Source organism: Megalobrama amblycephala, linkage group LG16 (assembly GCF_018812025.1).
Source record: "Megalobrama amblycephala isolate DHTTF-2021 linkage group LG16, ASM1881202v1, whole genome shotgun sequence".
In the NCBI taxonomy this organism is placed as follows: Eukaryota; Metazoa; Chordata; class Actinopteri; order Cypriniformes; family Xenocyprididae; genus Megalobrama; species Megalobrama amblycephala.
Genome location: NC_063059.1, coordinates 13,815,332 through 13,839,668, shown reverse-complemented (window position 1 = coordinate 13,839,668; position 24,337 = coordinate 13,815,332). Strand labels below are relative to the sequence as shown.

The 24,337-nt window shown below is 37.0% G+C and overlaps 1 protein-coding gene across 1 annotated transcript in view; it reads right to left on the bottom strand.

The window, feature by feature from the left end:
* The window catches only part of nlk2 (nemo-like kinase, type 2), a 94,162-nt gene that overhangs the window by 42,217 nt on the left and 27,608 nt on the right, over positions 1–24,337 (bottom strand). The window contains exons 2-3 of the mRNA XM_048161796.1: positions 7,506–7,635; positions 7,229–7,284 (exon numbers count right to left, since the gene is read on the bottom strand). Coding sequence (XP_048017753.1) covers positions 7,229–7,284; positions 7,506–7,635 — 186 coding nt within the window. The remainder of the gene's footprint in view (positions 1–7,228; positions 7,285–7,505; positions 7,636–24,337) is intronic.

Sequence of the window (24,337 nt, the reverse complement as noted above, 5' to 3'; positions counted from 1 at the left end):
TTATGCTGCTAAAATTAAAGGGTTAGTTCACCACAAAATTAAAATTCTGTCATTAATTACTCACTCTCATGTCATTCCACACCCATAAGACCTGAAGATGAACGAAGAACACCAATTAAGAGACTTTTGATCAAATCCAATGGCTCAGGGGAGCCTCTATTACCAGCAATGTCACCGTCACCTCTCAAGATCCATAAAGGTACTAAAAATATATTTAAATCAGTTCATGTGAGTTCAGTGGTTCTACCTTAACATTATAAAGCGACGAGAATACTTTTTATGCACCAAAAAAACAAAATAATGACTTTTCAACAATATCTAGTGATGGGCGATTTCAAAACACTGCTTCATGAAGCTTCAAAGCTTTTGAATCACTGGTTCGGAGCGTGTATCAAACTGCTGAAATCATGTGACTTTGGCGCTCCGAATCACTAATTCGAATCAAAAGATTCGTAAAGCTCAGAAGCAGTGTTTTGAAATCGGCCATCATTAGATATTGTTGAAAAGTCGTTATTTTGTTTTTTTGTTTTTGTTCTCGTCGCTTTATAATATTAAGGTTGAACTACTGTACTCAAATTAACTTTTTTAAATACATTTTTAGTACCTTTATGGATCTTGAGAGGTGACGGTGACAATGCTGGCTATGGAGGCCTCACTGAACCATCGGATTTCATCAAAAATATCTTAATTTGTGTTCCGAAGATGAACGAAGGTCTTACAGGTGTGGAACGACATGAGGGTGAGGAATAGATGACAATATTTTCATTTTTGGGTGAACTTACCCTTTTAAAACACAATTTTTAAGGAGTGGCCAAAAAGAAAAGTTGGCAGGGAATTAAAAAAACAAAAAAAAACGATACAGTTGAATGCTGGTATTTTTGGAATGGGCACCTGTACTACTCAGATCATGAAAACACAATAATAGACTCTAAATAGTAAATTTTATGGTGTGAGATTTTGAAAGAAAAAAAAAACTACTAAAGACGTTTGTCTAACACATATACAATTAAAATAAGCACAGATGGAACTCTCTCCACCCCCCCCCCCCGTCCCGCCCTGAGTACCCTGCTGATTTATCCGTTTAGTTCTTGAGCCGACCAAAATGCGCATCCCTAATGCATTTGTGTGTGTTAAACTGCGTCCTGCAGGACTGTGCTCCAGAAAAGCAAGCGCAGGCTCCAATGGAGGAGAGCCAGCACATCCCATCCCTGGGGATTCTGTTATGACACAAGAACATTAGAACACGTGTACCCACACATGTACTGTGGCAAACAGCGTCTACTTATACGGTATACTGTATATACATATATAATGAAATATAGGGAAGTATGCTCTCATATACATAGCTGAAGCACATTTGATTGTGAAACCCAGTTCATGTAGCTAAACCAATGACAGAGTTTTGATGCTAAGCTAAGTTTAACTGTACGAAGTGTAAACAAATATAGCAAAAAACAAACTGAAAGCACCATAAAACCACAAACAAGAGGGGTTCTGTTCCAAAATCTAGTGAGCTGCCTATATAGCCATTCTGAAGGTCATAAGTGACCAGTTTAGCAACTCTGCACACCACACAAATACAGTTCTATGCTACTCCCAATTGATTTCAATAGAGAGCTCACAAATATTGAGTGAAATAGCTTATTTTTATTTACACTAAGCTATTTATGTTTTAAGTATTCAATGATATAAGTTTATTTAGAATTGACATTTTTCATCTTTTTCACTGAACATTATGGATTTTCTTCTTCACAAAGCATAAATATACAAACTTTCCCAAACTTTTGAACAGCAGTATATATTGTTTCCTTAAAGGAACACTCCACTTTTTTTGAAAATAGGCTAATTTTCCAACTCCCCTAGAGTTAAACAGTTGAGTTTTACTGTTTTTGGATCCATTCAGCCGATCTTCGGGTCTACTGGTACCACTTTTAGCATAGCTTAGCATAGTTCATTAAATCTGATTAGACCGTTAGCATGTTGCTCAAAAATGACCATAGAGTTTCAATATTTTTCCTATTTAAAACTTGACTCTTCTGTAGTTACATCATGTACTATGACCGATGGAAAATGAAAAGTTGCGATTTTCTAGGCCGATATGGCTAGGAACTATACTCTCGTTCCAGCGTAATAATCAAGGAACCCCCTGTTTGCACAGGGAGCGTGCCTTGCAACCATGGAGACATTTGTGAGAGGTGCTGCGTAATATCATTGCGCCTGCTGCGCCCATGGTACGGCAGCAAAGTTCCTTGATTATTACGCCGGAATGAGAGTATAGTTCCTAGCCATATCGGCCTAGAAAATGGCAACTTTTCATTTTCCGTCAGTCTTAGTACACGATGTAACTATGGAAGAGTCAAGTTTTAAATAGGAAAAATATTGAAACTCTTTGGTCATTTTTGAGCGAGATGCTAATGGTCTAATCAGATTCAATGAACTATGCTAAGCTATGCTAAAAGTGGTACCACCAGACCCGGAGATCGGCTGAATGGATTCGAAAATAGTACAACTCAACTGTTTAACTCTAGGGGAGTTGGAAAATTAGCCTATTTTCAAAAAAAAGTGGAGTGTTCCTTTAAAGCTAGAACACATTGCTTGACTTCTAAAATCATTCACTTTTGTAAAAGGTTACAGAAAAAAACTAGGCATCATGGACTAAATGACTGAGGATCACACACTACCAGACTTTCAAGTCTTTCTGAACATAGCAAATTAAAGCAGAAACATGTGAAAACATGTTACTCCCGATTTCTCTCAACATGGGGACAGAAGAGCTGTCAGTCAAATGAGAAAACAAAGTAACTTGCATTACTTATTGGAAAAAGTAGCTTAGATATTTTGTTGTAAATTTAAAATTAACGATTTACTTTACTAGTTACTTTTAAAAAAAAAGTAATCTGATTATGTTACTCATGTTACTTGTTGTGAGTGCAACTACAGTGCCTTAAAATGCTCTCTATGCAGGAAGCACACTAGGTTTCAAAAAAGAGCAACAGAAAAAAGTACATTCCTGCCACGAAAGGGAATGTTTATAACACAAACAACGACTGATTAACCAAAACGCTTTCACCGCAGGCGTCTGGTAAAATGCAGCGTATATGAAACGGCAGTCGAGCAGTCAGATGAAGAAATAACAGCCATTATGACAAGGAGCATCGAGCACAATTCACACATCAGTCACTCAGAAAGATGCCATTCAGCAAAAGATATAATTAGCCTGGAATACACAGTGGCAGTGTTGTATGAAATAACCTTTTCCAAACAGGTCTGCTGAGGGCCAGCAAGATTTCCAGGCTCTGGAACATTTAAAAAAAAAAATTATTATTATTAACTTTGTGTGTGAATGGTACATGTACATGTTAAGGAACACGCATTTTTACATGTCTAACCAAGCGGCTTTAAGACATTAAGGATCCCGCCGCATTGATGTTTTTGTTTCATAATCCATTCAAATGAGCGCAAAAAAGGTTCTACTGTGCTGTGCGAAAGCAGAAGGATATGAGTCTTTGTTTAATCCGTTGAGTAAATAAATACGTTAAGCAGAACAAAGATAGTGGCACTGAGGGGGAACATTATCACACAGAATATGAATGTTCCTCTGCACCTGTGTGTGCGTGTGTGCTTGTAAGTGTTTACAATCTCTTATTATGCTGCTTCTGTATAAGTCCATAATGGAAAACATGAACACTACAGCCCTCACCACACCATAAAGGATGACGATAATTTTACAAACCGAAACATTTTCAGAAACACAGCATCTCCTCTTTATTACTTTTAAAGGAGACATATTGCACTTTTTAATATAAATTTATTTCTTGCACAACAGCCAAAATCAAAGAATCACAAGCAAACTTTTTCAGATTTTCTGCACTGATTTTGGGGGTAAAATTGATGGAATTCTGCAGAATAGATTTAAAGGTGCCATCAAACGTTTTTTTTACAAGATGTAATTTAAGTCTAAGGTGTCCCCTGAATGTGTCTGTGAAGTTTCAGCTCAAAATACCCCATAGATTTTTTAATTAATTAATTTTTTTAACTGCCTATTTTGGGGCATAATTAGAAATACGCCGATTCAGGTTGTGGCCCCTTTAAATGCTCACGCTCCCCGCCCACGGAGCTCGCGCTTGCCTTAAACAATGCATAAACAAAGTTCACACAGCTAATATAACCCTCAAAATGGATCTTTACAAAGTGTTCGTCATGCATACTGCATGTATGCGTTGGATTATGTGAGTATTGTATTTATTTGGATGTTTACATTTGATTCTGAATGAGTTTGAGGATATGCTCTGTGGCTAACGGCTAAAGCTAACATTACACACTGTTGGAGAGATTTATAAAGAATGAAGTTGTGTTTATGAATTATACAGACTGCAAGTGTTTAATAATGAAAATAACGACGGCTCTTGTGTCCGTGAATACAATAAGAAACAATGGTAACTTTAACCGCATTTAACAGTACATTAGCAACATGCTTACGAAACATTTAGAAAGACAATTTAAAAATATCACCTATATTCGCCTGTTCTTCGGAGGTCTTTTAAACAAATGAGATTTACATAAGAATGAGGAAATAATGGAGTTTGAGACTCACTGTATGTCATTTCCATGTACTGAACTGTTGTTATTTAACTATGCCAAGATAAATAAAATTTTTAATTCTAGGGCACCTTTAAAAATTGTAACTTGTACATCTCTTTTTAATACGGGCATTCACACTTTGCGTATGGGCCTGGACATAAGTTTTGTTTTCATATTATTTATATACGATTATAACAATTGTTAATATTTTGAAAATTATTGGCGACAATAGCCTTGTGGGCAGCGCGCCGACATATAGCACAGTTGCTCGTGGACCTTTCCCGATCCTGTCCCCCCCTCTCTCTCCAACTTTTCTTCCTGTCAACTTACTGCACTGTCATAATAAAGGCAAAAACGACAAAAATAAATCTTAAAAATAAAAGATTTTGAATATTAATATTTATAATATAATTTAATATTTTTTATATTTTATAAAAAAAATAATTTATAGCTTTCATTTAAGTTAAATTTTTTATAATTATGTATTGTGCTTTTGTACTTTTTATTAGTTTTTCCATCTAATATTTATACTTAATATTGTTTCAGCATTATTTCAATTAAGTAAAAGTATTTTTTTAATAGTTTTAGTGGTAACACTTTACAATAAGGTTCATTAGTTAAACATTAGTTAATGCAAAAACTAACATGAAGTAACCATGAGCAATACATTTGTTACTGTATTTATTTACCAATCTTCGTCAATGTTACTTAATGAAAATACAGTGTTCATTGTTTGTTCATGTTAGTTCACAGTGCATTAACTAATGTTAACAAGATTTTAATAATGTATTAGTAAATGTTGAAATTAACATTAGCAAAGATAAATAAATGCTGTAGAAGTGCAGTTCATTATTAGTTCTAATAGTGCCAGTGAGCATTATTAGTAACTAATGCAGTTAACTAATGAACCTTATTGTAAAGTGTTACCGTTTTAGTTAACTATAACAACACTGGGTCTTAAATTTTATGTGACATTTTTCCAACATCTCCCTCAGCCTTAACATTAATGTAAATGACCCATTATTATGATTGGCTAACCTCTGCGTACTGGTGTAGCTTACATTTACATTCATTTTGCAAACCATATTTATGGCTAAGATGTCATATCCATGAATATTACATATACAACCAGTTTTGAAGCTTAGTTTTGGGTGCTTAATGTTATTTTTGCATAACATTAAACTCTTGTATTTAAAAATGCAAGGAAAATCCTGTTTCCCATGATATGTCCCCCTTAATCCTAGTGCCAAAATGGAGAAATGCAAGCATGCAATATGACTGAATGTGCATTACATCTCAAAGCATTCACAAAGCCAAAAAAAAAAAAAAAAAAAAAAAAAAAATCAATCATTGTAGAGAGCTTAAGACGTATGTTGCTTGGCATGTTCACCCATTCTTTAGTGGATTTACTGGCACACAGCATTATTTACTAATGTTATACGTCTTTTAGATGATTCCGAACACTGTGAAACTAAGCCAAATCCGGACCACAGCCAGCGGTCACGCTGCATGAGAAATGTCTAAAAATACAAAAGCGCAGGATAAATCTCCCGGCAAATTAACACAAAAGCCTTTTTTGTTCCTAATTTTGAAGAGCTAAAATTCCTGCTAATTTAAGAGGAAGACTCTCCAGCTCAAATCATAGAAAGCCTCTTGGTATTTGAAAGAAAAAAATACTCTAAGAAAAGTGGCTTACAGAGTGCGTATCGGGTGACCGGGCAAGAGCGGTAAACGGGGGAAGCGTGTAATTCCTTTTATTAAATTATGCACCAAATTAAGAAGCTGGGGTTGTCTTTAGCGTCCTGCAGACCACATCTAGGAAATATCAGAGTGCAGTTTGAAAAAAAAAAGCCTTAAAAATAACATGTCAGCCTTTTCTGAAATCCATATGAAACGTCATCCATATTCCATTAGAACAGAAGCCATTAGGCAAAGGAAAGAAAATGAGGAGGAGAAAAAAAAGAGCCCCGAACCTGCGATAATCAGACCTGTTTTGCCTATAATGTAAATGGCATACTAATTCTCATAAGTACACTAGATCTCTTGCCATCAAAAACACTCAAGCACAGCGTGAGGCAAGCCATCACCTCTCTAAACATAATGTTCAGCTTGATCCCACTTTAGCAACCACAAAAGGCACAAAAAAAGCATATGCACGATTTAAGTCTCTAAAACAAGACCTCAGATGCCCTTTTCACACCAGAGCTCTGTAATCTACAAGTTAGTTTCATTCAGCTACTTACAATTTTTAAATTGTTTTCAAGCTCTCAAGGACTAAAAACCACAAAGAAAATCTGTGGTTAAAAAAAAAAAAAAAAAAAAAAAAATTCCCCTCAAATCATGCAGCCCTGCAAAGAAAGCTTCTGAACTATTTCTAGGTTACTAATTAAATATGCAAATTTGTCACATTGACTTTGTATAGACGGTCAGATGATCTTGGATCATCTCAAATAATGCTGGAGAACATGATCATCAGGTTTTACACAAACCTGTGGATTTCACACCATCATACTGGTTATCAGCTAAAATTAACTATTCTATCAGTCAAAATTGTTATTTTTTGATGAATTCTTTGGAATCCAAACTTTCTAAATCACAATCAATTCTTTAGACAGCAGCTGGTAGAGTAGCTTTCTGTTTAGGATACATTTCCTCAAAGTAGTCGATGTGTGGAGGCTGTAGAATATCCAGAGCTGACAGCACCTGTGGAGAAACAAAGACAGAGCGCGCAAGAGGTCAGCTTTGACGCCAGAGAACGTGGGCACTGACACCAGCCTTCACATGACATTCGTTTCCCAGGCACCAGCAGCCCAGGGACAGTGAGAGCTAGCCAGGCTCCCGCTAATGGCACCATGGGGACGGCACGTAGATAGCAAGAGTTAGGTAACTGATTAAAAAAAAAAAGAGGATGGTGGGGAGCTTACATTGTCGTGTTTGAAGAAACAGAGCATCTTCAGTTCGCGGAAAACCCTCTTGCAGGAGACAAGGTTTTGGAAGACATTGGGCATCTTTTTAAGGGCCACGCGTTTGCCGTCTCTGGGGTCTGTCACCGACCTGAGGAGAAGAGTAAAGATGAGATCCATTATGCTCACCAAAGCTGCATTCGTTTGTTAAAAAATACAGCAAAAACAGTAATATTGTGTAATATTATCACAAATTAAAGGATTCGTCCACTTATAAATACACTTTTCCTGATAAATGTACTCACCCCCATGTCATCCAAGATATCCATGTCTTTCTTTCGTCAGTCGAAAAGAAATTAAGGTTTTTGAGGAAAACATTCCAGGATTTTTCTCCTCACAGTGGATTTCAGTGGCTACCAACAGATTGAAGGTCAAAATTACAGTTTCAGTGCAACTTCAAGGGCTTTAAACGATACCAGATGAGTAATAAGGGTCTTATCTAGCGAAACGATCGGTCATTTTCGAAAACAATACGACCGTTTATGCTTTATAAACAAAATATCGCCTTGAACGTACTTTCCGCTTCCGCATTCTTCATAACGCTTACGCTGAATGTCCTACGCCTTCCCTATTCTACTTACGGAACGAACGCGGCGCCAGTTTCGTTTTTTACCGTAAGTTTAATAGGGAAGGCGTAGGACATTCAGCGTAAGCGTTATGAAGAATGCGGAAGCGGAAAGTACGTTAAATGCGATATTTTGTTTATAAAGCATAAACGGTTGTATTTTTTTCGAAAATGACCGATCGATTCGCTAGATAAGACCCTTATTACTCATCTGGTATCGTTTAAAGCCCTTGAAGCTGCACTGAAACTGTAATTTTGACCTTCAATCTGTTGGTAGCCATTGAAATCCACTATAAGGAGAATAATCCTGGAATGTTTTCCTCAAAAACATTAATTTCTTTTCGACTGACGAAAGAAAGACATGGATATCTTGGATGACATGGGGGTGAGTAAATTTATCAGGAAAAGTGTATTTAAAAGTGGACTAATCCTTTAAAAGAATGGTTTCCTGTGATGGCAAAGCTGAATTTTCAACATCAATACTCCAGTCTTCAGTGTCACATGATCCTTCAGAAATCATTCTAATATGCTGATTTGAGCACCAACCATTCATCAACCATCATTCAGAACGTTTAATACAAGAAGTAAAATAAAATAAAACACTATTTTAAAAATAATAAAGTCTTGTTTTCCACACTGATTGATTGAAAGCTAGAAAATTGAACCAGTTTCACCAATAAAACAATACACATTAATACAAATCTACATTTTTTGAAACATTGTTGGTGACACAAATGAATCATTGAATGGCCGTTTTGAATCAATTCACTGAAATGGACAGTTTGAATTGATTCATAAAAAGAACTGAATCTATCAACTCTAATGCAAATACTTGTAAGTCACAATACAAGCAGGGACTGCGAAATTAGTCTCAAGATGTGGAAACTTCATGATCAAATTAAAAGTGCATTGAACTAATTGATAATCATAATGTTGATTAATTTTATACAGTGTGAATATTTGATACACACTAATTTGCAACTTAGTCATATATTTTGTTGAATTTTGACACAAAAAGAAGCATACAAGAGCAAGCGAGAGATGATTTGTTGATAAAAAGGCAAGCGCTGAAGGGCCCTCAGTAATGGCCTTGAATGTTTGCCGGTTTGTGAACATCTTTTGTCGTCACTCTGCTATGAGCAGCTTGATGTGACCTTACTGAGAGATGCCAATTGGTATAAGTGCCTCTCCTTCTTCCCAGAACAGCAACACATTTTCCACAGCAATGTTAAACACATTACAGAAATGCAACTATCGTTTCCTCGTCATAGAGTCATTTCAACTTGCTGCTGTGCGACGCTATGCCGGTTCATTTTTATGTATTGACAATATCAATTCAGGAGGGAAAATGTTTTCATATTATGTTAATGACTCTGAAATGCATCTTGTGTATATTTATGCAAATTACAAAGTGCACAATAAGCAATACATAGACGTGTCATGAAATGTATGTACAGTGTAAGCTTTTCACAACACTAAATTCTTAGGGGCTTTATATATATATATTAATAGCTGTTTTTGTCTTATAATAATTGTCTCAAATGTGGCTCATAAACCTCAGAGGTGTAATCACAGTGCACAAGTAAGTGTGTCCCTGTACACCTGAAACAGAATGGAACATTCTGACTGAAAAACAATTCCTGCTCATGTAAACATACACACAGCAGTTTCATGTAATTAAGATAATTATAAATGAAGATTTTTTTTTTTTTTTAGAGGAACACAAAGATATATTGATTTTTTTATTTACATATTGTCCATACAAGATTGTATGGGAAACATTCTTCAAAATATCTTCTTTTGTGTTCCATAAAAAGTTTGGATCACAATGAAGGGAGAGAAAATGATCTTTCATTTTCAGGGGAACTGTCCCTTTAAAGGTTTTACAGTGAAAAACATGTTTGCTTAATAAACTACCAATAATAAAAATCGTTCAAAAGTTTGGGGTCAGATGTTTTTAATGATTTGAAAGAAGTTTCTTACCAAGGATGTATTTATTTGATCAAAAACACAGTAAAATTAGTAATATTTTAATATATTTTCTTCAGAATTCATTTGCATATGAGAGCCAATATATATATATGTGTGTGTGTGTCACAATGTGCTTGCTACGTTTATTGAAACAATGAATGCGTGGGAAAAGACAGATATATGACATATATATTAGGGATTAAAAAACAAATGAGGTGTATATTTAGGGTATGAGGAAACATTGATCGGTAAAATGAATGATTAACGGAGAAAAATAAGTCTCTTGGGTCGGCACAATGACATGCACAAACACTCTCGCACACACACGCGCCTGGTCACGGCATGTGATTCACAAGCTGGATTAGACAACAGCACGAGGGAGAGGGAGAGGGGGAGGAGAAAGAAAAAGAGAGAGATGTTTCTTTGATAAAAAGGCAATCGCTGCAGCACTGCCATCTCTCCTCAGTATCAAAACAAATGCTACAGCAGGAAATGAAGACAAGTTTCTTGTAAAATAGAGCAATAAAGAAAGACAGACTAGTGCAGATATAAACACTGAATGAAAATGCGACAGACAGTGCAATAGATTTGCACAGGAAGTTATGAGGGCTAACATGGATGGAGTTTGTTTGCACGTCCTGACCAGCCTGTCACAGCAACACTGAATTGTGTGGATTTAGGGGCGGGACTTTCTGTATGTCCGACCAATGGGAGGCACATTGGGGAGTGTTTAAAACCTGTTTGAAAACAATCATTTTTGCAATACAGTTTGGTGATACTAGTGGAAACACTTCAGATTGGTGCTAAAAATAAATATGAATCATATTTGTGATGTAAATTACTGGCCTGACTGGGCTAAAAACCCGACTGTTAGTTCTGTTATCTTTTGTCGCTTTCTAGGCTTAATTTTGCAGACGTGCACAAGGGGGAGTCATCTAATTTAACTCATTAAAGCCGTGTCAGCAGCCTTGCCACAAAATCTTTCCCTGCACTGTCTCCAGGTGCCAAAGAAAACGACAACACGAGGCCACGTGAGCCCGACTGACGCCTGGACTCGAGCTCCCCGAACGCTCTTCAGGACTCACACACAGGACCTACTTCCTGGAGATAACGGAGCAAAACGTCTAAAATAGAAAGACATGCCTCACTCTCACTCTCCGTCTATCGCTCCATCTCTTTCTCACTCTCTCTCCCCATCCACTTTTAATCATTGGCTATTCAAAGATGAAAAGCCTTTCTGAAAGGGAAAATTTTATCCAAGTACTTCACATATGGCTTTTCTCTCTCTAAGAGTACGAACGTGTCCTCAAAAACAAAAATGCCTCCTTTTAACATCTTGTTTGACATTCTAAAAAGTAAGCTAGAGGTTGATTTAAGGTCAAGCTGACTACAAGTGGACAAATCCATTGGGACTAAAGCAGGGGTGTCAAACATACAGCCCGCGGGCCGAATACGGCCCACAGAGGTGCCCAATCCGGCCCGGGGGATGAATTGAACGATAATAATAATAATAAAAAATAATAATATAATAATAAGTTTATTTATTTGTTTTTTTTTAAGAGATGCACTAGTCTACTGGTCATAAATCTGAACGTTTTTTTTGTTTTATTTTGGTCAATCCTTATTCCAGGCTTGCAAACAAACTGCTTTGTAATAATTTCCCAATATTTAATTTGTGTGAAAATACTTACGATGTCTGTAAACAGGACACAGGCACACGCTGAATACGGACACAAAGAGGAGAACAGACATGCTTCACAGACACAAGTTCACTGTCTTCGAAATATAGGAAGAATAATATAAACATTAAATTGGGGTTGAAATGAATGTATCTCTGAAGGGGACGGTCTTCAGAAAAGTTGATGGTTTTTCCTCTTATCTCCATATAAAGTAGAAGCCTATTTATAAACGCAGCACTGCTTTGTGTACAGCGGCAACCATAGAAATGCTACAGTATATCACTGCTGTTCCATAAGTGCCACCTACTGTCAGAGAGTAAATTTGCATTTTCATTCAGTTGGTCTGCTGATTTTGTTTTGTGCAGGCGTCTCATGTAGCAATTTCACAAAGCTAAAGTAAAGCTAAACCATGCTGTTTTTGCTGTTAATCTTGAATACACAATGAATATAGGCTACAATTATACAATTATTTTGAATATACAATTTAAATTAAAAACAAATGCTCATGCTCATGTGCATAATATCTTTGTTAGGATTGTGATAAAAATGCAGGGTTTGTTTCTAATATCAAAGAGCTATACATATTTTGTGAACAAATAAACAATAAATTTGCTTTAAAAAAAAAAAAAAAAATCTGCAACCAGTATCAGAATCGGCCAATTTGCTTCTAAAAATACTGGAATTGGCCAGGAAAAATCAAAATAGGTGCATCACTAATAAAAAATTATTAAATAAAGCATTATTTTAAAAATCTTTTTTTCGCTGTAAAAACAAATGCAGTTTTTAAGAGGTGTGTACTACTTTTCTTGCAAATTAATTTGTTGTTTATGGTTAATATTAATGCAACTATCAGCGCACTAAAGGGCTGTGTCCACCAAAGCGTTTTTTCCAGCTGCTAGCGTACTTTTTCAATTGTTTTCAATGGGAACGCCGCGTTTTTTAAACGCCAGGAGTGTAAGGGGCCGTTCACACAGAATGCGTCTTTGCGTCTAAAAACGCAAAACTAGAAATAGGCAAACTGCAGAATTTACAGATACAAGTTTTGACATGAAAAAAAAGAAAATAAGATAATAATTAAAGCTGCAGGCAGCGATGAAAGGGCCCTCGCACCCAGGCTCACCGCCACCCGTTGGCCTTAGGAAAACAGTGAACAGTGGTCGACATGCATGTAAGCGAATGAATACAGGAGAATTATGCCATAGTCATTTCGAAAAGAATGTGTCTTGCGACATCGACGCAAAGACGCACACTCCTTGCTGCCAACAGGTGGCGCTTTGACCATGACCAAATATTGCGATATAGACGTGTTCAGGCCAAGACTGTTATCAAACACGTGAAGTTTGGAGCAGATCGGACATCATATGCCTGAGTTACAACAACTTCCTGTTTCATGGCGTTAATCGCATACATTAGCACTAGCCAAGTGTTGCATGATTTAACGTGTTTCTAGTATGTTTGGTACTTTGTGGCATATTGAAATGTGGTTCTGGGAGGGAATTACAGTGTAAAGCATGCCATTTCCTGTTGCCAGCAGGTGGCGCTATGACTAACTGAATATTGGCATATAGATATGTTCAGGCCAGGACTCTGATCACACATGTGAAGTTTGGAGCAGATCGGACATTGTATGCCCGAGTTACAACGGCTTCCTTTTTCATGGCGAAACAAAAGACTTTGTCATGCCGCCACGGACACGCCCTCTAGATCTTCGCAATTTAACGTCACAAAGGCCTTTAGTTCTTCTGATTTGTCCACTGTTTTGGAACTGACACTGATGAGCGACGCTGCGTGTAAAATGCACGTCCGTCAAGCGCGTGTTTACATAGAAAAACAATGGAAAAGTAGCGCATTTGAATAGAAAAACGCGTTCTGTGTGAACGGCCCCTAACGAGGCGCTGAGCGTCTTTTTCACGCTCAAGCGCTGAGAGCTCGGCGTTTTTTACCAGTCGCCTCGAGATGAAGAAAGTTCAACTTTGAGTAAAACGCTGCGCTCATCACTGTCACTCTTTAGCCAGCCGTCCAATCAGAGTTGAGGAGGGGCGGGACAAATACAACTCCGACCAACTGTCACAACAATCTTGCTGTACAACAACATCAACAAACAGAGAACGAAACAAAATTAATGAGAAATTAATATTGCTTGTCTCCGAACATACATAGCAAGTAATTCCACATTGTGTCAACATTTTTAGTCTGAAACAAATTACCTGCAAAATCAGTTATAAGTAACAGTGCCGCGGATATTCCGTATCATAGCAACAAAGTGCCTCAACGGAAAAAAAACGCTGCGCTGCAGAAGCGCTCTCAAGCACTCACAGATAGGTGTTTTAAGCAGAGCGCCTAGCGTTTTCAGCTGGCTAAAAACGCTTTGGTGGACACACGGCCTAAGGGTTTTTTTTTTTTTTTTTTTTTTTTTTTACATTTCGGCCCGCACATGGTTATTTTTTTCCAATCCGGCCCTCAACCTAAAATGAGTTTGACACCCCTGGACTAAAGAGTGGTTAGAACCATCTGGAACTACAAAATGGTTCTCTCTCACAAAATTGTTCTTGAGTCTTTTTTTTTTCTGTGAGTGTTGTACTTTTAAAGGATTAGTTCACTTTAAAATGAAAATTACCCCAAGATTTACTCACCCTCAAGTCATCCTAGGTGTATGACTTTCTTCTTTCTGATGAACACAATCTGAGTTATATAAATAAATATCCTGACGCGTCTGCCAGACCGCCTTCCGTATTCAACTTAGGAAGAAAGTGTAATGCCTCTCGCAGTTCAAACCGCTTATGCGACGTCCTACACCTTTTGTATTCAACTTACGAAAAAAGCCGAACTGACGCTGAGTCAGTTACTCTTTTTTTCGTAAGTTGAATACAGAAGGCGGTCTGGCAGAAGCTAGATATTTTACTTTATAACTTGTTAAATATGGATATTTTTCTAACACAAACACGTCGATTCACTTCAGAAGGCCTTTATAAACCCCCCCGGAGCCGTGTGGAGTACATTTATAATGGATGGATTCACTTTCTCATTGTTTCCCGTTCACTGCCATTATAAAGCTTGGACGCGTCAGGATATTTATTAATATAACTCCGATTGTTCATAAGAGAGAAGAAAGTCATAGAGTACAACGGGGCTACAGCACCGCGAGGCAAAAGGCGCCTTTGATTTTATTTTTCTATAAACCACAAGATGGCACAAAAAAGTTATCCACTTTCCTAAATATCTGCTTTTCAAGATGAATTATGAATATAAACTTGTCTATTTAGAATACAGATAGAAGGTATCTTTCAACACATTCACTGACAAACATAATAACATTCCATCTCATTGTACTGTGTAATTATACAATTATGTTGTTTACACAGAGATACACCTTGCAAAGCTGGTCTAGGAAATCTAGAAGAACAGTTTTGGTGCAAAGCCAAACTCAAGGTGAATTCTGTATTTCCTCAAAGCCAGCGAAAAATCCATAAGACTAAAAAAGCAGATCATCTCATGAATACTACAAGAGCTGAATCCACTTTGCGTAGCCGTAGCCGAGTCTCGCTCCTTGAAGGTTTGTTCTAGTCTCAAAGGCTATTGATTCTGCTTGGCTAACACATGCAGATCCGTATCACAGACAGATTGCCGTGTTTTGTATCAATATAATACCAGTTAGTGGATACAACAATGTGCTGATGAAAATCTGCCTCAAACCAGGGGAACGGGAGCCACGTAATAAGTGGGTAATTCCTGCTGAAGCGTATCTTTGTGATTAAAAGCCTCTCTCGTGGAGTGTTATTCTTTGGGTTGGGCTTTCTGAACTGTGCGAAACCTATAGAGATCACTCTGTAATCTGAGGCCAGCCATTTTACCTCAGTCGTTAATAATTCAACATCGACCATATTCACATTGGTACTGAGGGGACAATGGCATGTTTGAAAAAAAAGTATTTTTAGAAACCCAACAAGATTTCAGGCCGCTGGCAAGATGATGTATTTTTCCAAGAGGCTTATTGAACAGACAACAAATACAGACCAATTTAGAGGAGAAAAACTTTGTGTTTGTTTATACTGTCACTAAAGGAACTGCCCATAAGTGTTTGGTAAATTGCACAGTGCTTTGTAAGGATAAAAGCTCAAACTGCGAACAGTCCCAGAAATTGCTCACAAAACAGAACTCGGTAACACTTTATTTTACAGTGCCATAGTTACACGTTACTACATGTACTTACTATAGTAATAACAGTCAATTATGCATAATTACAAAACCAAACCCTAACCCTAACTGTAACTCTATAGTAAGTACATGTAGTTAATTAATAGTACTCAGTACTTATTTGAGTAATTACAATGTAACTACGGCACTGTGAAATAAAGTGTAACCCAGAACTCTTGAGAAAAATAAAGCTCTATGTTCTGTGCATTCAAGACTTCGTAATAACATACTTTACAGAAGTCATCTGCTCTAAAGTACTAATTTCAAGGGCATTTCAAGCCACAAACAATGCAGAAAGTTGTTGTTCTGGCTATGGTAGAAATCTTCATAGGCTGAAGTCAGCTGTGGATCTTAAAACATCTCTTAGGATGAAGAAGGGATGACTGTAGTTTCGCTGAATTGATCATTAATACCAAAATTGGTATGGGTATATCGGTTTCGGTATGATACCAGCAGCTGGCATTTCAGTATCCATACTAACTCAAAACCTTGGGAAACAAACCTGTTGACTGTGAAATTAGGGCCAAATAGGTACAGTTACCAAAAACTTTGTACAGTACTCCAATGTCCACCAATAAATTCTTTAAAAACATATTTTAAAATAATTAATAGTAAAATAATATATATATGAGCATAAGAGACTTAAAGTATTAAAGGTATAGACCCCTTAATCGCCTACGTCACTATGACGTCACTGCTCTAGCTGGAGGCAAAACATAAATAAGAACTCATAGCAGGCACGCTAAAAGTTTGAGGTTTTGACTTTAAAATGTCGTCTTGTTGTGTTTTTGGCTGCCAGAATAGAAGGAACAGGAATTTTGGTTCAAAACTAAAGTTTTACCAGATCCCGGCAGACATTCCTTCACAGAAATCAAAAAGATTATTGTGGTTGAAAGCAATACGGCGTACAGACTGGACGGAGACGATCATAAATAATGCTCGTGTTTGCAGTGCACACTTCATATCAGGTAAAATAATCGATGCATAATGTAATGGTGTGTTGGTTTTATCTAGTACAAATCAGCAAGTTTCTGTTTTATAGGTGAAAAGTCGCCAACTTTCAGCGCACTAGCTAGCTTAAATGTTAAACAAACATACAGCGATAGATGTGTGTGCCATCCTTTGAATGGTTTCTTAAAATAATCGACATTGCCCAGTGTTAGGTTACATTAGACAATAAGCCTTGACAAAATTCCCAGAACCACCCGAAAGTAATTCATATGTTGTCTAGGAAATATCCAAAACTTAAGTTAATTTACAAAAATAGCTGTCACGGTCCCGCAGAGTCAGTGACTGTACATATTCGGACAGTTCTGAACCTTCTTCTGCATCTATGTTTAATAAATCCCTCCTAAAACATGCTAGCTTACGCTTGTCAACATTGAGTCCAGCGTCTCTTTTTGCCTCCAGCTAAGCCCCGCCCACCAGGAAACATTGCAATGTTTACAAACTTTTAAGGGGTCTATTTTGTGAAAAAAAAACCCAACAATATTTCATATTTGTTAAACACCAAAATGAACACATTACAAAAAGATGTAATGGATCACTGCACAAACTTCACATTTCACTGCTTTAACTGCACTGAATTTCAGAAATCCAAATGAAAACCAAATGTTTAAGATGAGTTAAATTAAAACAAATGTACATGATCAACAAATGCAAGACAAGATGACAGTGTAGCACTGGATGAATAGTGACCGTTCAATCTGCTGGTCTAAAAAATCCTCTCACACTGATCCTATGCCTTTTGTAAGGCATTAGACTGGACTAGACCATAGGACCAGGATGTTGAGCCCTTAGGTCTAAAAGCAGGCTGGGATAAAATACATGCAGAGACACTTGACAATTAACTACTTACTTAGCTGCATTAATACTTAATTGCTTCTTACATGTCGAGAGATGACAAGACGATGTGCACACACTCAGGAAATCACAGACTGAATACTTCATGGGCAACATTTTGATGAGGAACTAGACATTGTTGATTTATGATACACTGCCTTTTTTGCAGTCACAGAGGAAAAGTGCTAAGAGAATCTGGCTTTTTCATTCCGAGCCCTGGGAGGATAGAGTGATTGTAGGGTTTTTGGCAGTGCCACACAGCTATCCGTCCCCAGCCACTTTGATTTTCCTAATTAATCTACAGAGCCCGGCCTCTTTTCCAGCCCTCTGCACAGATTCTTCCCCCTCAACCTCAAATAACACAGCGTCTGATCCACTGATGTACACTTCCTTTCAGAGAGGGTGACGAGAGGAGCAGAGGGCCCAAGCTCAAACCAGCACGTCAGTCAGGGTTTGCGTCAGAGTTGTTACGCACGCTGACTGTTTAACACGCCGGTCCCCTGGAGGTGGGGGGGGGGGGGGGGGCTGAAGGTTGTGTTTGAATTAGCCTAGCAAGGATTAGCATATGCCTGCATAATGAATCAAAAAATCGTGGCAACGTGACGATCTGAAGTCCCCCGCTTGATTCATGTGACACATTTCCACCAGCGCTCAGAACAAGGAGCCAGAATGAAACTTCACCTTCTGCACGCTGCAAACAAAACAACTTTTGGTTCTACTGAAAAAAGGAGGAAAAACTTTCTTTTAGCTCTAAATGTGAGCAAATAAAGACATGTATTGTAAAACTCCCATGGGGAGAATGGGGAGAAAGTCTTTTAACCTTGTAAAATTTCAGACAGACATTAAAAAGTTGGAAACTGCATGACCAATAATTACAAAAAGAATTGGAAAACAGTTTAAAATAGTTTTAGAGGAAGTATAGCATGTCACTGTCACTTACTACCCAATTACACACAATCTGAATAACCCAAAATCTTTATATAATGCCAGCCTTTCAAATGTCAGTTTGACTCAGAATTGCAGAGGATCTGAATGAGCCGACACACAGATGTGTGATAACCACATCGCACACACATCAGTGCATCTGTCCCACAATCCTCTGCTATTTAAATAGGGGTAGAATGCAGATAGTGGCTTTGACAAATCGTTTGCTGGCTGGCAGTAGATTTAGGTCAATGACCTAGTTATTTGGGAAATTAAAAGTGTTCGAGACATAACGATTTGAGCATGCCCAATAGAACAGAGCGGTGGTGGTGGTGGGGGGGTACTTTCATTCGTGCTCACAGACTCACTTTCTCAAATCTAATCTGGTCATAAATCAGATTAAAGAGGTAATTTAGGTGACAGATAAAGAATATTAAAAAGAAGTGAGTGACATCAAAGCAGAAATGAGAAGACGGGATTATTGAAGAGTCACATCATTTATTCTCTCTCACAGGCTTCAAATCAAACTCAAATCAAATGCTCTAAAAATAAGCATACATTATTTGCAGGTAACAGCTTTCCAATATTACTTCCTAATTTTCATCGTTTATGTTTGTTAATGTTACTTTACAGTAGAGAAAGATGAAATGTTGCAGGCTGGATTCAAGCCTGTGTTTCCTACATGAGCACTACTGCTCAACATGCCTGCAGCATGTTAACTAACCACTTACTCACAACCCACAACAACAACACACAGCCTAATTTTAACCACAAAGCGACAAAATGTCAAGTGGGGTGGAGGAAGGATGTATTCTGATTAATGCTGTCTGTTTTGAGAGGAAGTGGTGGTTTGCGATGGCTTTGGTCTAGATAGACATTTTACATTTCAAATATAAGTAATTTAAAGCAGGTTTTTTTTTTACCCAGAGAGTTTTAGTACTTTAGCCTCACATGTAGCCCATCAACCCCTCTCACTGAGAATGAGATACTGCCAGCCGCCCCTTTCCACTTCTACAGCTGTCTGTACATGAAAAAAGCCTCCTCACCTGCTAGCAGTCAAACATGGGGTAGGGGTGAGCAGGGCTTATTACTAATGTGCCCTTTAAATAAAAAAATTAAAAAATACTGCAGCATTGACTTTAGACCAGGTTTTTGTTGGTCAATGGCGCAGTCATTTTTAGTTGACTCAAAATAGCAACACGCCAACAATGCACCTGAACACACCTCGTTTTCAGACCAGCACGCCCATGGGTGAACAGACGGCGCTGAATGTGAAAGTGATAAGTGCGTCAGGCTGAAACTAGCAAAAAACACTTGTGTCGCGCCTGGCGCTGCATTGCGCAGGGTGTATGATAGGGCCCCTGGTGTATTTAGTTGCCATATCAACACTATATTTGCATCGAAATTAAAAAAAAAAAACATTGGAAGCTATCGCTAAACATTAATTTAACCATAGCAAGAGTAAATTTCTTACTGAAGTTATGTTCTCAGTTTTTAGTGTTTATTTAAAGGTGCCCTAGAATTAAAAATTGAATAATAGTTTAATAACAAGAGTTCAGTACATGGAAATGACATACAGTGAGTCTCAAACTCCATTGTTTCCTCCTTCTTATATAAATCTCATTTGTTTAAAAGACCTCCGAAGAACAGGTGAATCTCAACATAACACCGACTGTTACGTAACAGTCGGGATCATTAATATGTACGCCCCCAATATTTGCATATGCCAGCCCATGTTCAAGGCATTACACAAGGGCAGCCAGTATTAACGTCTGGATCTGTGCACAGCTGACAATAGAGAACAATAGCAAAAAATGGCAGATGGAGCAATAATAACTGACATGATCCATGATTACATTATATTTTTAGTGATATTTGTAAATTGTCTTTATAAATGTTTCATTAGCATGTTGCTAATGTACTGTTAAATGTGGTTAAAGTTACCATCGTTTCTTACTGTATTCACGGAGACAAGAGAGCCGTTGCTATTTTTTTAAACACTTGCAGTCTGTATAATTCATAAACACAACTAAACATTCTTTATAAATCTCTCCAACAGTGTGTAATGTTAGCTTTAGCCACGGAGCACTATCAAACTCATTCAGAATCAAATGTAAACATCCAAATAAATACTATACTCACATGATCCAATGCATGCATGCAGTATGCATGATGAACATCTTGTAAAGGTCCATTTGAGGGTTATATTAGCTGTGTGAACTTTGTAAATGCACTGTATTATAGTCGAGAGCTCGAGGTGGGCAGGGAGCGCGTGATTTAAAGGGGCCGCAGCCTGAATCGGCGCATAGTTAATGATGCCCCAAAATAGGCAGTTAAAAAAATGTATTAAAAAAATCTATGGGGTATTTTGAGCTGAAACTTCACAGACACATTCAGGGGACACCTTAGACTTATATTACATCTTGTGAAAACTAGTTCTAGGGCACCTTTATTTAAAACGGGAAAAAAGTGCCCCGCTATGTGGTTCTATGATGTTAACAATATAATTAACATGAATAACTTTTAAGAATTTTGAGAAACTGGTTAATAAAGACTGAGAGTCAATGTTCAAAGTTCAGAAATTATTATTTAAAGAAATTTAAAGCATTCTGGCTTGTCTATTTGTGTCTGGTTCTGTGAAAGATTTGTGTGGAGGGAGTGAGGGAGGGAGGGGTGTGTTGTGTTCGGCCCTGTTTTTTCTGAATGCCTGATTGTGGTTCTTTATCTATTTGCTGACATTGTTTTGAACTATGCTGTATAGCTGTTTTGTTGTGTGTTCATTGTCACACTCAAAAAATATTTTATTTTTATTTTTTTAAAAATGGTATTACTTTGATTATTAACTTTGAAGTTAATAATTGTTTTTCATTGACAAAATATTGTAGTTTGTCTTGTTTTTGATTAGATGAGATAACATTTTAAAGGGTTAGTTCACCAAAAAATTTAAATTGTGTAATTAATTACTCACCCTCATGTCGTTCCACACCCCTGAGACCTTTGTTCATTTTCGGAAGACAAATTAAGATATTTTTGATAAAATCCGAGAGCTTTATGACTTGTCCATAGAAAGCAATTTAACAACCACTGTCAAGGTCCAGAAAGGTACTAAAAACATTGTTAAAATAGTTACTACAGTGGTTCAACCTTAATTTTATGAAGCAACGAGAATACTTTTTGTGTGCAAAAACAAAACAAAAATAATGACTTTATTCAACAATGACGTACAACCTGGAAGCGCTGGGCGTAAACAGCTTATAAGAATGACAGAAGAGAAGATATTGTTGAATAAAGTTGTTATTTTTGTTTAGTTTTTGTGCACAAAAAGTATTCTCATCACTAGTATTCTTACGTCGACTATTTTAATGATGTCTTTAGTACCTTTCTGGACCTTGACAGTGGTTGTTAAATTGCTGTCTATGGAGGAGTCAGAGAGCTCTCGGATTTCATCAAAAATATCTTAATTTGTGTTCCAAAGAGTAACGAAGGTCTTACGGGTGTGGAACGGCATGAGGGTGAGTAATTAATGACAGAAATTTCTTTTTTAGGTGAACTAACCCTTTAAGTCGTCATATGGTCATGTTACATGTCACATTTCACTTCCACTCTTTCGTGGTAAAGAAAAAACTACACACTGTATTAATGAAACAAGACCACATAATTGTACTAGATGTGGATTTACACAAACTGAAAAAGTCAAAAAGTGTTAGGTTGTGCCCTGCTCTCCCCTACTGATATCATGTTAACAGAGAAGTACAGTTCAAGTTAAACACAAAACAAATGCAATCAAAAACATCCCACTACTTGTCCAAAGTGCCAGTGCTTTGGAACAAAGTCAATACTAAAACAAAGAAATGACCAAAATGCACGTCTTGGCAAGATATGAATGTAAATCAGGGTTTTTCCTGCATTGAAAATATTTTGCCGGCTGCCAAAATGAATCTTAGCCCCACCAAAGATTTATTTGATCATTTAATGTGAGGATACATGCCATTCTTCAGTACTGGTACCTGCTGATAGCCGGCTGCTTTGAAATGTTTAAAATGCTCCCATGAGTGTTTGTCTAAGCACTCTGTGAAGAGCGTCAAAGGTTTCTATTTTCAACATGTTTTTGCAGCATTGAGCTTTGTAGCCAATCACAGACATATCTGTTGAGCGTGTGAACGAAATAGCCAATCAGATGTGTTTAGTCAGGGTTTTTGTTCAGTGCTAGAAAGTATAAACACAATGTCAATAAGTGTTTCAGTGATTATAATGGGAGTTTTCGCAAGAGCACAGCTTGTGTACTTCACGTTGTAAGTGACAGCTTCAGTGATTATAATGGCAGCAATCTTGCTCGATTTCTGTATATAATTTTTTTTTCATGCAGCTAACTACCCATTGCAGCGTTTCTGGATTGACAAGGGTATTTACCATAGCAATATACCATATATACCATAGCAATGGACAGAACAAAACAATCTGATACTCTAGTCTATTATTTGATCTGTGTGCATTAAGTCTTGGAGTGTAAATTCAAAATAATAGACCTTTTTCTATGTAATGTGTTACTTTGTTATTCATTTTATTGCTAAACTTTAAAATCAGTCACAAATTTACAGATTTTTAAATATAAAACAGTTCTAGGCACTTTGTTTTATGATCTGTCTTGAGTTGACAATGATTATTTTTTAATATTACAAACTGTTTCTTCACAGATCACATGGGTAGGGTACTTTATACTGTGTGTGTGGATGACCGTGTTCATTCTGCCACTGCCGAGCACCATTTTTGACCCAGGAAAAACCCTGTAAATGCAGTCAGTCTTAAGTGAATGTAAATAAAAATGGGTGTTAAATGAATGGATCTGTGCATTAGGTGTAAATGCAGCATAATAGACCTGACACTATATATTTTGTCATTATATTAATCAAACAACAACACTGACAAGAAAACCAGACAACCGCTCACTGCTCTACTGTTGTAAGTTTATTAACAAAGTTAGGCCTGAAGGAAAAAAAAAAAAAAAAAAACAAGAAACGTGTCATTTTAATTATAGACCTCCTTCACAATCAAACTGAGCATCAAATCAGCAAAGCATTATATGAAATAATCATGCAGTGGAGACTACAGCAATTATTTTGGTAGTTTTATTATACATTTAATTACTTTTGCTGTGTTTTTTGAAAAATTTTCCTGAAAGTTTATATGATACTGTTGTCAAAAAACTTCAAGCACTGTTCACTTGATTCACATCTTTGTTCTATTGTTTTCTTAGTTTGTAATCTGCAATCAGCTGAATGATACCATTGACTGTCTTTCTTGTCTCATTAATTGTTTTTGTTCTCCTCAGAATATGTTTTAAATTAATTGGAAATTGCAAGGAAAAATGTCTTGAAATTATATAAGGCTTCAACTATGTTGCCACCTGCTAAATGACTATTTAAGTTAATCAACATATGGTGTTTTCAGGTTTATATTTTTTACATAAACAAGAGTGCATCTGAGACAGTAGCAGTACGAGACTTGAGGAATATAGAAGTGCCCTTTCTGAAAAGATGTTAACAGTGTCATTTTAAACACTGGCAGACATAAATAAAGTTTGCTAATATGCCTCTTAAAACAATTAACAGTCCTGAAAG